General features: G+C 39.0%; 1 protein-coding gene across 3 annotated transcripts in view; it reads left to right on the forward strand.

The window, feature by feature from the left end:
* The window catches only part of RBFOX1 (RNA binding fox-1 homolog 1), a 519,079-nt gene that overhangs the window by 431,347 nt on the left and 72,881 nt on the right, over positions 1–14,851 (forward strand). For all 3 annotated transcript variants that reach the window (XM_050980176.1, XM_050980177.1, XM_018916052.3), the window contains 3 exons: positions 4,962–5,054; positions 6,800–6,860; positions 12,948–13,001. In XM_050980176.1, the coding sequence (XP_050836133.1) occupies positions 4,962–5,054; positions 6,800–6,860; positions 12,948–13,001 (208 nt within the window). The remainder of the gene's footprint in view (positions 1–4,961; positions 5,055–6,799; positions 6,861–12,947; positions 13,002–14,851) is intronic.

Genomic DNA, 14,851 nt, shown 5'->3' on the forward strand with positions numbered 1-14,851 from the left:
TAGTGAAAACATCTTCTGAGCTGTCAGTCAGTTTTCTAAGCAGTATGAAAATCATTGGACTCATATCTTTTAAAGGGGGTAATTTTAACTACTCCAAACTGTCATCTCTTATATGGGAATGTTGATTTTTGCTGTCCTTATTCTTCAAGGGTAATTATTTCATTTATTTTATGAGTCCATAGTTAAAGATATTTGTAGGCAGGTTTGTGTTAGTACAGGTATTATTTTTCCTTTATTGAAATGAAAGATGACAATGATACCTAATAACTATCCTCTTTAGTAATTAGCTGAGAAAATATGTGATTGTTCCAGATGAAGTGCAGATGTTTTCCTCCTTAGTTAAAGCCTTAGTACACCAACCCTTTGAAAACAATCAATTTTAGCATTCATTTTATTGAAAGAGTTCTTATTGTACTCAAAAGTTTAATATTTTTTTTCCAAAATTACTTTGCCTTAAATGCATACTTCAATTTATTCAGTATTTAAGAAATGAAGCAAGCTAGGATGGCCAGGGCTGCATCAGCATTAGCTGGTGCTAAACTGTAGCCCAGTGTGTTCACCTGTGATATCAGCTGCATTGTAGGGGTTATGTCTGTCATTTGCATATCTTTTTTTCCTTTTCTTGCCATGTCAGACACACTGAAAAGTTTATTCACAAATGTTTCAATCTTCCTGTAACTCATATATCATTTTTTATTAGTGATGGAATGTTATCCCTATGCTAGACATAGAACCTGTCATATTTTAAGAATCATAAACATGAAAAATCTATCTTAAATCAGATGTATTTTAATGCTGTTAATATTTATTTTCTGAAATTAAAGCCTTCACTTTTTTTAAAGCTAAATGGAACAGCTGAAATCTCCTGGTTTATTATCCAGACATTAATTAGTCCCCTTGCCTGCCAGCCCAAACTCAGTTGGAACATTCATCACTTGTTCAGTAAACAACTAAAATGGATGGAATTTGGTGGCTTAGAATCTCCTTCTCTGGCCAGAATTTATTATTGTTAAATAACGGTTGTTCAACAATGTTTGCAAAAGACAAGGATTGTGCAGACCTGCTGCTGCTGCACAATCCCATTTATTTCCAGAGCCACCCCCACTGGCCCCCTTGGCTGCTTGTGCTGACAGGGTGGAGCTGAGCACACCTGGAGGAGTTTAAACTTCTGTTTAGCCACCAAACCTCCCCCAGGGGGCCATTTTACCCACCACACCTGCACAGGTGTAAGGTTTTGTTAAAGTTTTGGGGGATGGCAGAAGGAGATGTTTCCAAATTGAGTTTTTTTTTTTGAAGTTGGCTTTGCAGCGTGAAAACATCCCAGTGCCTTGTGCTAGAGGCCAGACCCTGGAAAGGGTTTCAGAAGGAAAAGTGTTTCCTGGCTGGGTTTGTAACACCCCTGGCTCAGCTGCACACTTGGTCAGGTCAGAGTTGTCCAAGAAGGCTCCTGCAGCAGCAGGGCTGCAGCCCAGCTGTCTCCAGGGAGCTGCTGGAGATGCCTGAGGCAGGGCTGGCTGCCTCTCACCTTGCTCAGAGTTATTGCAGCTACAGCTGCAGAGTATTGTCATTTGCAGAAGTGCCTTTAGATTCTCTCAATTAAATGGAAAGTTAAGGAAAAGGAAATGTTAGGAATGAGAGGGACATCTTTTTTCTGTTCTTTCTTTTTTTTTTTTTTTTTTAATCTGATCATTTCGTGTCCATTCTGTAGGAATTAAGATGCACCAGATTAAAGTCCCATTCCTGGCAGTGCTTATCTATGTTTTCATAAAATCCCACTGAAACTGAAAGGACTACTAAGTGGTTTCAGACTGAGTACAGGTAACAAAGTTTGCAGGATCAGAATTCAAATTTGTTTCTAGCTGCAGTTTGGCATAAGAATTGCTAGAATTGTTTTTGTTTCTGTTTCTTTTTTCTTTCTTTTTATTCTAATAGCTAATGTTTTAAACAATTGTTGCAAAACAAGAGAAGGAATCTCAATCTCATGCTGTAATAGTTAAGAAAAATGGAATTGCATATACAAAAACCAGAACAACTGTAAAGTACAAAATCATTTTGCAGAAGGGAGTCCTTCCATAAAAGAAAACCCTAAATCAATGAAAGAGTCATACTACAAATTTCTGCTTGTCTGAATGTGTAATCATAATGAAGAAAGCTTTGCTAAAATATATAGCAGCACTGATGACTTTTGAATTTTTGACCACTTTCTATCAGTTATAAATCAATGCTCTAGACAGCTCTATACATACATTAGGAAATCTGTTTGTGTGTATGTATTCATGTGTATTTACTGTATATTACATTAACACCTATTTCTGCAAATAAGGAGAACTCCAAAGTGCCTCCCAAATTAAATCAGAACCTTCTCACATACTAACTCGGTTATTATTAAATCACTTGAAAGATTATTTTAAAAAAAGGCATATATTTGCATTACCAGTTACTAGAATGCAGCTGTTAACTCAGCTGCAAATTAAATTGATGTTAAAGTGTTTGTGTAGGTATTTGATTGTGTGCTGGGTGGATCTGTGTTTTGTTCTTGGGTTTCTCTGTCAGCCAGGTAAAAGTTAAAGATTTGCATAAATAGTAAGAGCTTAAGTTAAGTAGTGTTGATTATGAGAATAAGTACAACATAAGAAATTAAAAAATGACAATGAGTATTATTTTCAGAATCTTTGAAGTTCCTGTTTTATCTTGGCTTGTGGCTCCACTTTTTATGTTTTTCTAATATTTTAGTATAATTAGGTTTTTATCTTTCTCTTTAGCTGTTTGAACAAAACTTAGCTGGTAGCACCGTGAGCTAAGGAGAGTGACAGAAAATTTTGACTAAACTCCCACCAAATATTTGCAATTCCAAGGGGGGACAATTTCTCAGGCAAGATAATAGGAAAAACCAAACAGAATTGGGGGAATTTCTGCTGTTGAATGGAGTTACTCTGCTTGGATCTGTGGATCCAGTGATGCTTTCTGCTGTGAAATTTTCTTAATGGCATCCTAAACTAGGAGGGGTTTTTCACAGAGCTTTAACAAGATGGGAGAAAGCATTCCTGGAAGAAATTAAGGTTGAGGATGGGTTTAGGTGTAAGAACAGCCTGCACAGGGATCTAAACCGTGGAGATGAGTGCTGAGGAGGGGGATTTGCTTTCCCTCACCACTCTGGTGCTTTGGGAAAGGAGAGTTCCATCCTCAGTGCCTTGTGGCAGGTGAGGTCATGGCCTTGTGCTAAAATTGTGAGAGTGGTGTGGAGAAAGTGTGTGCAGTCAGGTGTTGTGGGAATGGCTTCAGCTGGGGCTGCAGCTGCTGACAGAGCACCTGGGAGCTCAGCCCTCAGGCTGGGTTCAAACGGGGAAAAAAGAGTAGCTGTGCTTAAGCTGCCTTGGAGGGCACACAACAGAGACTCTGCTGTACATAAATGCCAATTTTTGCGTTATAAATAGGAATAAATAACTCAGTTCTTTGAGTAGATGAAATAACCCAAATAACCCCAGGAATTACCCTGAGAGTTATTCACTTTTTGTTGGTGGTTGACTAATTAGTTCTGCAGTCCATACCCATTCTTTTCCTCACTGCTTGGTGTCAGTTTTGCCTTAGTTTGGTTTCCCCTTTGTGTACATGAATGTAGAAATGTCTTCCCTTTCTTTTTATTATTATTTTTCCTTTTTTTATGTTGTTTAAAACCAGTCAGTGTGTAGTAGGTAGCAGTGCAGAGAGTGTTCCTAGTGGGTGAGTGCTGGCAAAACTCAGCCAAGGCAGATGAGGGGCTGATGGCTCAGGAGCAGAACAGAGTCCAGGCAAACCAGAAATAAAAAAAAACCGGTTTTAGGAGCACCTAAACTATGTAAGCAGTGCCCGTGTAGAAATTGCAAATAGTTCTGGGTGTGAAAGCTCAGGGGTACAGAGCAGTGCTTGGATAATTCTGGGAGGCATGCTAAGGCATTGTAGTGCTAATGCAAGAATTACTTCAAAGGGTTGGTGTATGTTTCTAAAATGTTCTTCACTGTCAGATTTTTCCAAAAGATTTGCCGTTTTAAGCAGTGTTTAATTTAACTCAGGGCATAAAAGGCATTTTAGTAGGATTTGAAATGTTTGTTTTAGCCTAGTGTAATAAAGGAGGGGATTTGTCATAAGCAGAATTTCAGATTTGTCCCACTAGCATGGGACTCTGGAGTTTGACCAGTTGCATGTTCTCTATGTGGAAAATAATATGCAGAACAAGTAAATGAAGCAGTTAAACTTATTCAAAATGTTTGCATTTTTCTTCTTTTATCAGAGTTTCTTTTTCTATTCACATCATGTGATTTTCTTTGATCTGTTAATACAAGAAAGTTTCTACTTTGTTCTGAAAGTACTATTGTTTTGTTGGTGGTTTTCTTTTTTTATTTCCTTTTTTCCTTTTATAAAAAAATAAGTAAAGGCTGTATAGTTTGACAAAAGTTTAAGTTACCCTAGTGTTGCATGGGAACAGTGTTTCTTATGATCACAACAGCATGACTAAGTAGGCAATGTTTAGAGTATATTGACATTCAGTGTTGAATTTTGTGCACATGTTTTTTATTTCGTTGAGATATCTGCATGTCATTAAAATGTGGTTCATTTTCTTTTCTCATTAGTTCATTTTTTTCTATGTGAAAACACTGTAATTTATTTTAATTTCATTTTCTTATTGTTAGATTTATTTTCCTCTGTAGTGACATGTAGAAAGGTATTTTTGGTATCATTCTTTGACTTTCTCAGAGGGTATTATCTAACTGATAACAGGAAAAAAAAGACAATTTGTTCACATTTGTTGCTTATTTATTGCACATCTCAATACAACTATAATTTTTCTAATTTGCATGTTACAGAAATGAAGCGAGGACAAGAAAAATATTAAATTAAAGAGAGAGAACATAAGCAAACAAGTGGTCATTGACTGAAATAATAATGTGCATGTTGTTTTCCCCCCTTCTCCCTCCTGCATGCAGGGATTTGGTTTCGTAACTTTCGAAAATAGTGCTGATGCGGACAGGGCGAGGGAGAAATTACACGGCACCGTGGTAGAGGGCCGTAAAATCGAGGTGCATGTTCAAAATATTTTCCTTTTCATCTTTTTTATAAATGTCTGCTTCACTCTCATTTGTTGTTTCAGATGCATCATTGGTGTCTTCTGTGTGCTCCCCTTTCCCCTTCCCATTGTTTATATATATATATTTATATATAAAGAGAGAGAATCTGGCCTTACTTGGGTTTTTTATTATGGTTTCTTTTGTAATTATTGTTGTTATTAGTATCGTTGTTGCTGAAAAGGTGGATGACAGATTTGAAAGCAAAAAAAAAGAAAGCTTTAATATTTTGAAGTTATTATTTTGGATGTTTTGTAAATCGATGGGTGCAGTAGATTCCAAAAACCAGCCAACAAAAAAAAAAAAAATTAGAAAAATTGAGAACAACAACAACAAAAAAAAAGTGTGACAGACAAAACAAAAACAAACAAAAGGTTGTTTTTTTCTTTTTTTTTCTGTTTTCTTTTTTTTTTTCCTTTTTTTTTGGTTTTTTTTTTTTTTTTTCTTTTTGTTGCTGCAGGGTTGATGTGGGATCCACAGTGGCTTCCAAAAAAATTCAGATTGGGAAAGACGCATCCGAAAGATGCTCAAGAAACAAAGCCAGACTAGAGACCGAGCAATTGTCACATGCAATTCTCAGGAAGCCGGGTGGCTTGAGCCACCCCCATCTCCAAAAACCTCCAGCCACGTTTGCCGTGCCACTGGATCCCCTTCAACACTGCCTCAGTCGTATCTGTTAGAACTTAAAAAAAAAAAAAAAGAAAAAAGAAAAAAAAAAAAGAAAGAATTACCAATTGAAAATGCTGTCGTCTTTTGAGTAAGATGTTGCATATTTTGCCTTTTCATTTTCCCCCTCGACGGTAGCGCTTAGGGCCCTCACCAAACTCTCAGTAACCATGGTAACTGTATACATACCCATGCTGGCGATGGTGCTGAATGGTAAGTGGAGAAGTCCATCTGCCGTTTCACGTATTTAGCGCTGATATACCACGTGGATTTTTTTGACTTGTTGTATTAAGTTTTCTTGATGCTACATTTTTTTCTATATATTGGTACGCCTGTAATTGAGTGTACGTTTTAAGCAAGCCTGGGAGGCACTGATTGGATTGAGGATATGACTTCGTGCACATCTTACTCAGATTGTTAACTCCATATTGTGTTAAATAATGCACCCTCTTTTTATCCTTTTGTTAGCTGTGATTTTAAAGCTTGAATGATTTTGTTAATTCTTGCAATGAAAAAGGCTCTTGTTCCAAGTGTTGAATGCTAGATGTTGCTTTTCCAATGGTACTTCTCTTCTAAAGGGTTATGTTGCACACTGCTAAAATTCGTTTGTCCCTTTTTTGACATTTTCTTTGTTTCCTTGTACCTTGTCTCTTTCCTTTCTACTCCACTGCATGTTCCTTCATATAATCTTTTTCTTTTTCTTCTGTTTTGAGTATTTATTGTATCAGTGTTATCATGGAATACAAGCATGCTCTTAAGTCTAAAATTATGCAGTACCTTTTAATTTGCTTTTAATGTCTTTTTATTAAAGTTTAAATGATATGATGTTGCTTTATTGAAATGATTTGTAAGTTAAAATGGTTATGAAAGTAAATGTAATTATAAATAGTATGATTTTGTTATGCACCTGTTGCCTTCTATAAATTAAATTGCATTTTATTTTCACATGACTAATAGCAGTAATAATGCATGCATTTACTAGTGACACAGGCCCTGCCTGTAACCCTTTCTAATCCCCTGTTCTATGTGCTTAGGTAAATAATGCCACAGCACGTGTAATGACAAATAAAAAGACCGTCAACCCTTACACGAACGGTAAGTGCACGAGCCCCTGCTCTGGGTGACTGTCCCTGCATGTCCCCCCCAGTCCTGCTCAGCGGGGCTCTCACTGCTCCTGGGCTGTCCCACTCTGCACCCCCTGCCTTCCTGGGGCTCACAGTCCCGCAACACGATGGGGCTGGGCAGGAATGCCACCTCTGCAGGGCTTGGCTGCCACCCAGCCAGGTGGGCAGAGCACCAATCCCCCTGGCTGGAATCCCATGTTGGACCCCAAATCCCCCTGGCTGGAATCCCATGTTGGACCCCAAATCCCTCTGGCTGGAATCCCGTGTTGGACCCCAAATCCCCCTGGCTGGAATCCCGTGTTGGACCCCAAATCCCCCTGGCTGGAATCCCGTGTTGGACCCCAAATCCATCTGGCTGGAATCCATGTGGACCCCAAATCCCCCTGGCCGGAATCCCGTGTTGGACCCCAAATCCCCCTGGCTGGAATCCCCTGTTGGACCCCAAATCCCCCTGGCTGGAATCCCAGTGTTGGACCCCAAATCCCCCTGGCTGGAATCCCATGTTGGACCCCAAATCCCCCTGGCTGGAATCCCCTGTTGGACCCCAAATCCCTCCATGCTGGAATCCCAGTGTTGGACCCCAAATCCCCCTGGCTGGAATACCCAGTGTTGGACCCCGAATCCCTCTGGCTGGAATCCCAGTGTTGGACCCCAAATCCCTCTGACTGGAATCCCAGTGTTGGACCCTGAATCCCCCTGATTGGAATCCCAGTGTTGGACCCCAAATCCCTCTGCCTGGAATCCCAGTGTTGGATCCCAGTGGCTTTTGTGGAAGACATGGAGCTGGTGGGAGAGTGATGTTCTCTGCTTTGTGCAGTGTTAATGTAGTGATGAGTGAACTGATGGGAGGATTCAGCTTGGTTTGGGGCATGGAGGGAGGGAGACCAGCAAGAATGTCTTTCCTGTAGAACCCTTTACTACCAGGACACACATCTGGACAAAGATCATTTTCCATATCTTCCTTCCACAATTTGTTAGAAAAAGGGAGACTGGTACTGGGTGCTGCTTCCAGAAATCAGAATTCCAAGCTATCTAAAAATAGAGTTCAAGCTAATACTGACCTAAGTTGGTGTAATACTGTACATTAATGATAGAAAAAGAATCCACAGTTATTTAAGGCGTTTGGAAGCAATCCATTTTTTAAATGTTTCCTTTGGAATTGTTGGATCACGTGCTTGATTGTGCATTACTGATTCAGAAAATTCAAATTCAAACAAGTTCCTAACTCAGTCATTGTCAAACAATGGCACATGAACTGAAGTTTATTGCAATTATGCTTTTAGTTCTGCTAGATTCTGTAGTTGTTGGTATTTGGTTTTCAATTTCATTCAGTTTTTCCCATCCAGTGGAAAGCAGATGAAATGTGCACATAAAGGTTTCCTGAGGTAGATTAGACTCTTTTCCATTTTGAAATATAATAGATCATATTTTCTGGTCATATTTGAGGTCTCATTAGGGAGGTTTTACTAAAATCCAGGGCACACAGTGGCTTCATTTTTTAATAAAGCTTATCATTTTCTTGTAACACAGGAAAAATAAAACACAGGGATGGTTTTCATGTGACGTGATAATTGATCTAGTTAAAATGATCTGGAGAACAAGGGGCTGAATTTCCTCATGCTTTCTTAGAAGCTATTTTCTTCCTCATTTTGTGTGTAGATGTGAAGCCTGGCAAATTATGCAGGTGGGAAAATCTCCTTTTTAATGGTTTTAAAGCATCCTAGTGAATCTAGAGAGAGACACGAGGCTTGACTGGATCACATCAAGAGATTTTGTTGTAATACAGAGCTAAATTAACCATGTGCATGTGAGGCTATGAGCTCTGCCTGCTATTCTGCCATGATAAAAGTAGCTTTTCTCTAAGTGATGATGCATATTTTGTATTCATATTATCCTAAGGCTACGAAACTGTTGATGAGCAAATAACATGTTCCATATCAGCACAGGCAGTGCTGAAGGAAGGGAATTCTGGCAATAAGAGATGGGAGATGTGTAGCCCTGTGGTTTTAGAGGAGGTTCAAATCTAGGCCCTGCACTGCAGGATTACTTAGGTCACATTCTCGTTTATTAATATCCGAGACCAGGATGAGAAAAATCTGCTGTTGTTTCCCACTTGAAGTGTTTGTTTGTCATTTTCCATCCTGTTCCATCCTATCTAGATCTCACCAAAAGTATGACATACCCTGGTCAGTGCATAAATAATCAGAATTTATTTATTGTGAACCAGACATCCAAGGTGCTGCACGCAGAATATTCTTACACACACCTTTTGCCAGGGACCCACCAAGGAAACCTCTGCTTGCAATTCATAGCTTTTGATTGTTTTCATCTTTTTTACCTTTTTTTTTAAATGTCTGAAGTCCCCTAAAGCAAACACACAAGGACAATCACGTCCTTCTTGCATCATCATCCCAAGCAGCAAGGAATGAAGTGCAGACATGGAAAGGGCTTCATTTAGTTTCATCAGTGCTTCTGCTATCAGTCATCCTGGCATGGTGCAGGTCTAGTTCTTTATCATTTTGTCAGGAATTAACTACTGCTAGGGCTGATTATTTATTGAAGATTATTGTTGTCTAAACTTTATTTTAAATAAACTGTAAGGCCAGTTTTTTTCCACCAGCACATTAAAATTTGCAAGACTCATCTGCTGCAGGTAGCCAGAAACATTTTGTTTGCACATGCCTTTTTGTCTGCCTCAGAACCACTTGCTTTTTACTGCCTTCCTTTATCTTTCAAAGTGTGCCTTGTGACTGGCATGTTGTTGGCAGGTTTTCAAAAGGTAGTTGGGGCACATGTTGTGTTCTATCAAAACGTCAGGAACTGATATTTATTTTAATTTAAAAACAAGATACACTCTGTTGTGTGTTTCTTTCCTGAATACAGCTGGTTGTTTGATAACAGGGCTCGTGTTGTTAATAGGATTGCAGAAGTCAGTAGATTTCAAGGCACAAAAAGTTGGTTTTTTTAAAAAAAAATATATACAGCTTTGTTCAAATAAGTGGTGTGCTTTTTTGTCCTAAATGGTCCTTGAAATAAGTATGCTTTCCAGTGACTTTTGACTCCCCAAATGAGCAGCTGTTGGGAGAGCTTTTTTTGTGGGTTTGTTTTCAGTCAGGATGATTTTGATGGCTCACCTCGTGCTTTGGAGATACAACTGCTTTTTCTTTGCAAGGAAATTCAATGTCAGGAGTGCTACATGTTAGCAGAAATATTTGAGACATTTTTAGATGTTCCAACATATCCTGTTCACAGCTGTGCTTTCTTCTGATGCCCAAATTGCCATTCAGGATGCTCACCCAAGGGTTGTAGGGCACAGAGAATTATGGGCAGGTACATTCAGAGAACTGCAGTAATAAAGGAGGAACAAGAGGCAGAGATCTGTAAAAGGATAAATATATTTTGAAGTTTATACTGGTGGTGCTTTGGATTTGAGCCTTCTGTTGCTCTAAATTTAGATCCAAAATCACATCTAGTGCCTATTAGCACACTTAAATCCTCTCCCACTCCCTGTCCCCCTCCCTGGGTAGCAAACAGCAGGGAAGGCAATGGAATCACAGGGTTCTTTGCTACCCAAGCTTTTCTCTGGCCATGGTGGCCTCTCCAGTCTGTGAAGCAAAATTAATCCTCTCTGTGTTGCTGGAGCCCATTTCTACCACAGCCTGTTCCCCAGGATCATTTCCTTCCCTTCAGCACACTGGACATGTGCCTCTCTGGATGACTGGGAAGCTGGGTCAGGCAGAGGGTTTTTTCTTTGCTTGGCTGATTTTGAAGTTTCAAGCTTTTCCAGTTTCAACTCAAGAAGGAGATTAATATTGTGACAGTAAGAAAAATGCACAAAATTACACCCACAGCCGAGAATTTGCCTCCTCCAGCTGCTGCAGAAGGGTTACTTGGCAGCTGCTCTCTCAGATCCATCAACTCCCATCACACTTGATTAACCCACACAGCTATGGGCCAGCACATTGTTGGCTGACAAGATAAAGTTAAGTTTAATTACTGTTATTTCCACCATGAATGAAGTATTTCCTCCATAGGCTTCAAAAAGTTAGATGAGACAGCCGTCACTGGGAGAGTGGTAAGGAGCTGAAATATGAGACTGCCTTTCAGCTGTGAAGAACAATCTGTGTCTTCCAAGATGATTTTTTCTCCTTTCTCTCAGACAAATTGTGGCACTGTTAGTGTAACTTAGAAGCTGAGAGATGTCTGTCAGCTGCTTTGACAGCAAAAGCTGACAGATCTAAAGTTCTGTCCAATCTTTCATTTTGGGCAGTGATGATCAGTGGTCTTCTGAGGAAGTATTGAATTTGAAATATTGGATATTCCCTGACATATGTAAAGTTAGATTTTTACCCAAAGTCTCAAAATTTGAATGACTTCCTATAACACAAAATTTGGCTAAGGGATATGTTATACTCTGATGTTCCTAAATATAATCCTGTGGAATGTGAAACTGAATGATCAGGTAAAACTCCTGTGGTATTTTCAGGAGGAAAAACCTTTTAGCCCTTTTTGGCTGGGCATTTTCCAGCTTCCCTAAGAGGCTTTTGGGTACACAGACTGCAGTGAACTGCAGTCATTTCTGCAGAAAAGGTGTCATGCAAAACTGCTTACTCTCAGCTTATTCATGAGTTGCCTTTCAAAAACCACCCCTCCCCTCTCTTACTGAACAGTTAATTACTGGGAAATAATTACTGTGCAGGAGATGGAGACATCTTGAAAGGGTGGGGATAGTTTGTTTGTTATTGGGATTTTTGCATTGCACTTGTTCAGTCTGATAATGCCTTGATGTTTTATGATTTTCCACTGTGCTTTTTTATTACATGATATGGCCAAGGCAGAAATAGACCTAGGGTGCATTTAAATTCTTCTAATCGTGGCTTTTGTGATTTTGAAAAGCCTTGTTGTCAGTGTCTGGATGGTATTTTGGTTGCAGAAGCAGTTCTAAGTTCTATTTTAAGTACCATAGCTCTGGAGTTTATAACGTGCTTGTGCTCAGGTTTTTTTTTTTTTTTTCTTTATTCCCATTTACAAGAAGCACTTCCCACTCCTCTGATTTGAGAGTGCTTTAGGAAAACCCCTAATTTTCCAGTTCCAGTAGTTCAAAGTAATTGTTCAGTGAAGGGAGAAGAGAGTGTGGCTGGGGGGATGTTCTGAGGAGTTTGCAGTTGGCTGGGAGTGGATCTACCTGTGGCTGAGCAAACTGCAGTAATTGGCTCTGCACCACAGCTGGGAGCACTAACAAGCCTGCAGCACTTCCTTTTGCTCTTCTCTTGCCCCTCCTGTCCCTCCAGCCTGGCTATCTTTAACATCCCCATGCCTTGCACACCCCCTGGGTCTGCAGCCCGCCTGGGGAGGCTGCAGCAGGTGTAAAGTGCCAGCAGTGATTTGGAGTTTGGCCAGAGCACAGCACATCTGTGAGCCCTGGCTGTGCTGCTGTGGCAGGGTGGGAGCACAGTGATTATTGAAGATTTGTACCCCTTGTGATCTGGCATTCCACTGGACCCCAGGGAGCATCTCCTTGTGTCACAGCAGACATTTCCATGCCCTGGCTGTGCTTTCCTTGTGCCAGGGTAGAATCAAAATGCTCCAATTATTTGGTTGCCCTCTAACCCTCGCTAGCAGAGGCTCATCAGAAATGTTTGTGTCCAGAGACTGAGCTGTCCTGGCCCCTCTGGCTCGTAACCAGAGAGCCAAAACAGTGGCTGAGAATCACCTGCCCTGTACTAGGGGCTATGGGATGCCTGAAATAGTGCTGGCTTCACTCCAGAGCTTGGGGGAGCAAATCCATGTGCATTTCAGCCAGGGTAATTCACCTGGCCATCCACTCCAGTAAATGCCACATGTCTGGTGAATGCTTTGTTTGCTGACTTATTTCCATACCTCAGACTCTGATACTAGAGATCAGTAATCAAACATAACAATGAAACTTGAATTGCAATGACCTTTCCTGAAGTAATTTTATCTGTTTTTTCCATACATTAGTAGTTATAGTAATAATAATAGTTGTTATTATTATCACTAATTGCAATATTAACTGTTATCTTTTTGTTTGCTGCAGGCTGGAAATTAAATCCAGTTGTTGGTGCAGTTTATAGTCCAGAGTTCTATGCAGGTAAGGATTGCTCTATGATTGTCCCACGGGCCATATTTCATTTTAGTATTCTTTAAAACATGCCAAAGTACAGAATCTGTGTTTGGTGTGAGATTTACTTTCTTTCTTAGATTCACATAATTTACAAGTCATTTATACATTTGTGATTCAAGATTTTACCTTACCTGGGCATAATAAACTTTATATAGAAGATATATTAATGCCTTTTTATAGGAAAATGGCTATAGTATAACATGAAATGTACAGCAATATCTTAGTCTTACATGAGATTTTATTTTATTTCATATTTTAGTGCAGTCCCTTTCTTCCAGGGATTCTTTGAGGAACAACAGCCAAAAAAATCTTATCTATAAATATATGTATATATATAGAGAGAGAGTGTACATACATGACTGTAGACATCCATAGGTATATAGTATATGCAATCAGAATTTTTTCCTCAGCATTTTTCTTTACATTTTAGAGTGAGTTTTTCAGTTTGAGGTTTTTGTATTTTACATCTATATTTTCACCTGACTGAGACCAGATTCTGATTCTGGTTGCAGCTTGGAGTCAGAGATTCAGTTTTTGTCTGCTGGAAGCCAGTGATGGCTAGCAGGAGTTTGTACATATACTTTAGGAAGAGAATTGAAAAGAAACTTATTTGTAGTCCAAAACCCAGTGGATTCCAGAGGAATTTGAATGCTGCCCACCAACAGCCATCAGGAAAGCATTTTTCATGGCTGGCATTTCAGCATGAGAAGAGGTTGTTGTGTCTGCAGAAGCTGGGGTATCTCCACTCCTGGAGATATCTGAGTCTCCAGCTGACAAAGCTACAAACCCTTTGTTAGTTTGAGGGACTTCAAGGGATGAAAACTGTTGAAAAGGACACTTATACAAACATATATTTGTGGTTAAAAAACAGCTTCTACTGAGATAGATAAAAATCTTCCAATTAGAGTAAAAGTGGCAGAGTATAATAATAAAAATAACAAAAAAACCCCTAACTTGGCATTCATGGAACTGCAGTATTTGGTGCAGGCAGAATTTATTTCCTTGCTGATATATGTCTGTGTTGAAAACAGGAATTTACCATTGATCTCGTTTGAGTAGTTAGTGAACCAACCCTGAACCTGCATAAATTAGGAAGTCAGAGTTATTAGTCATTTTATATAAATGACTTTGTGTTAATGACAAATATAATAATATTCCCATAGTACAGTAATCAATTTTCTAATACGTATGCAGAATTAACAATCTGACTTATAATTGTCTCATGAAGTAGGGCATGAAGAGTTCACATAGTTTGTAAATTAAAATCAATATTTTCAATCTCTCCTGAAGGTAATTTTCCTAATTTACTGGACTTTTCCCTAACATTTATTTTGTCTTTTAATTATAAAATGGCAGGTTATTGATTTTTTTTTGTTTAACCTCCTAAAGTCCCAAGTGCATTTTTATTGCCAACACTAGGGAGGTGTTTGCCCTTCTTAATGAGAATCTTTAATTACCATTAGAAGAGTATTAATTTAATTTTATGAATTATGACACGAACTCCACCACACCTTTGTAGAAAGTTCCATCAAGATACTTCTTTTTTTTTTTTTTCAGATTTTTTTTTCCTGCAGGGAAAAAAAATGCAGGCAGGCTTGTGTGTTTGGGTTTTGTTTGGTTTCTCAAAGCATGTCAAATGAATTTTATTTATATTGACTAAAATGCAATATCTCGCACATTTAAACATATAAACTCTCTTTTAAACAATTTAGTTAAAATTGTGGAGATCTCTTAAATCTCTTAAAATTGTGGAGATCTCTTAAAGGAAAGGAAACAGTAAAACAACACTGCAATTCTTGCATTTCAGAATAGAACAC

The sequence above is a fragment of the Serinus canaria genome, chromosome 14, assembly GCF_022539315.1.
Source record: "Serinus canaria isolate serCan28SL12 chromosome 14, serCan2020, whole genome shotgun sequence".
Taxonomy (NCBI): Eukaryota; Metazoa; Chordata; class Aves; order Passeriformes; family Fringillidae; genus Serinus; species Serinus canaria.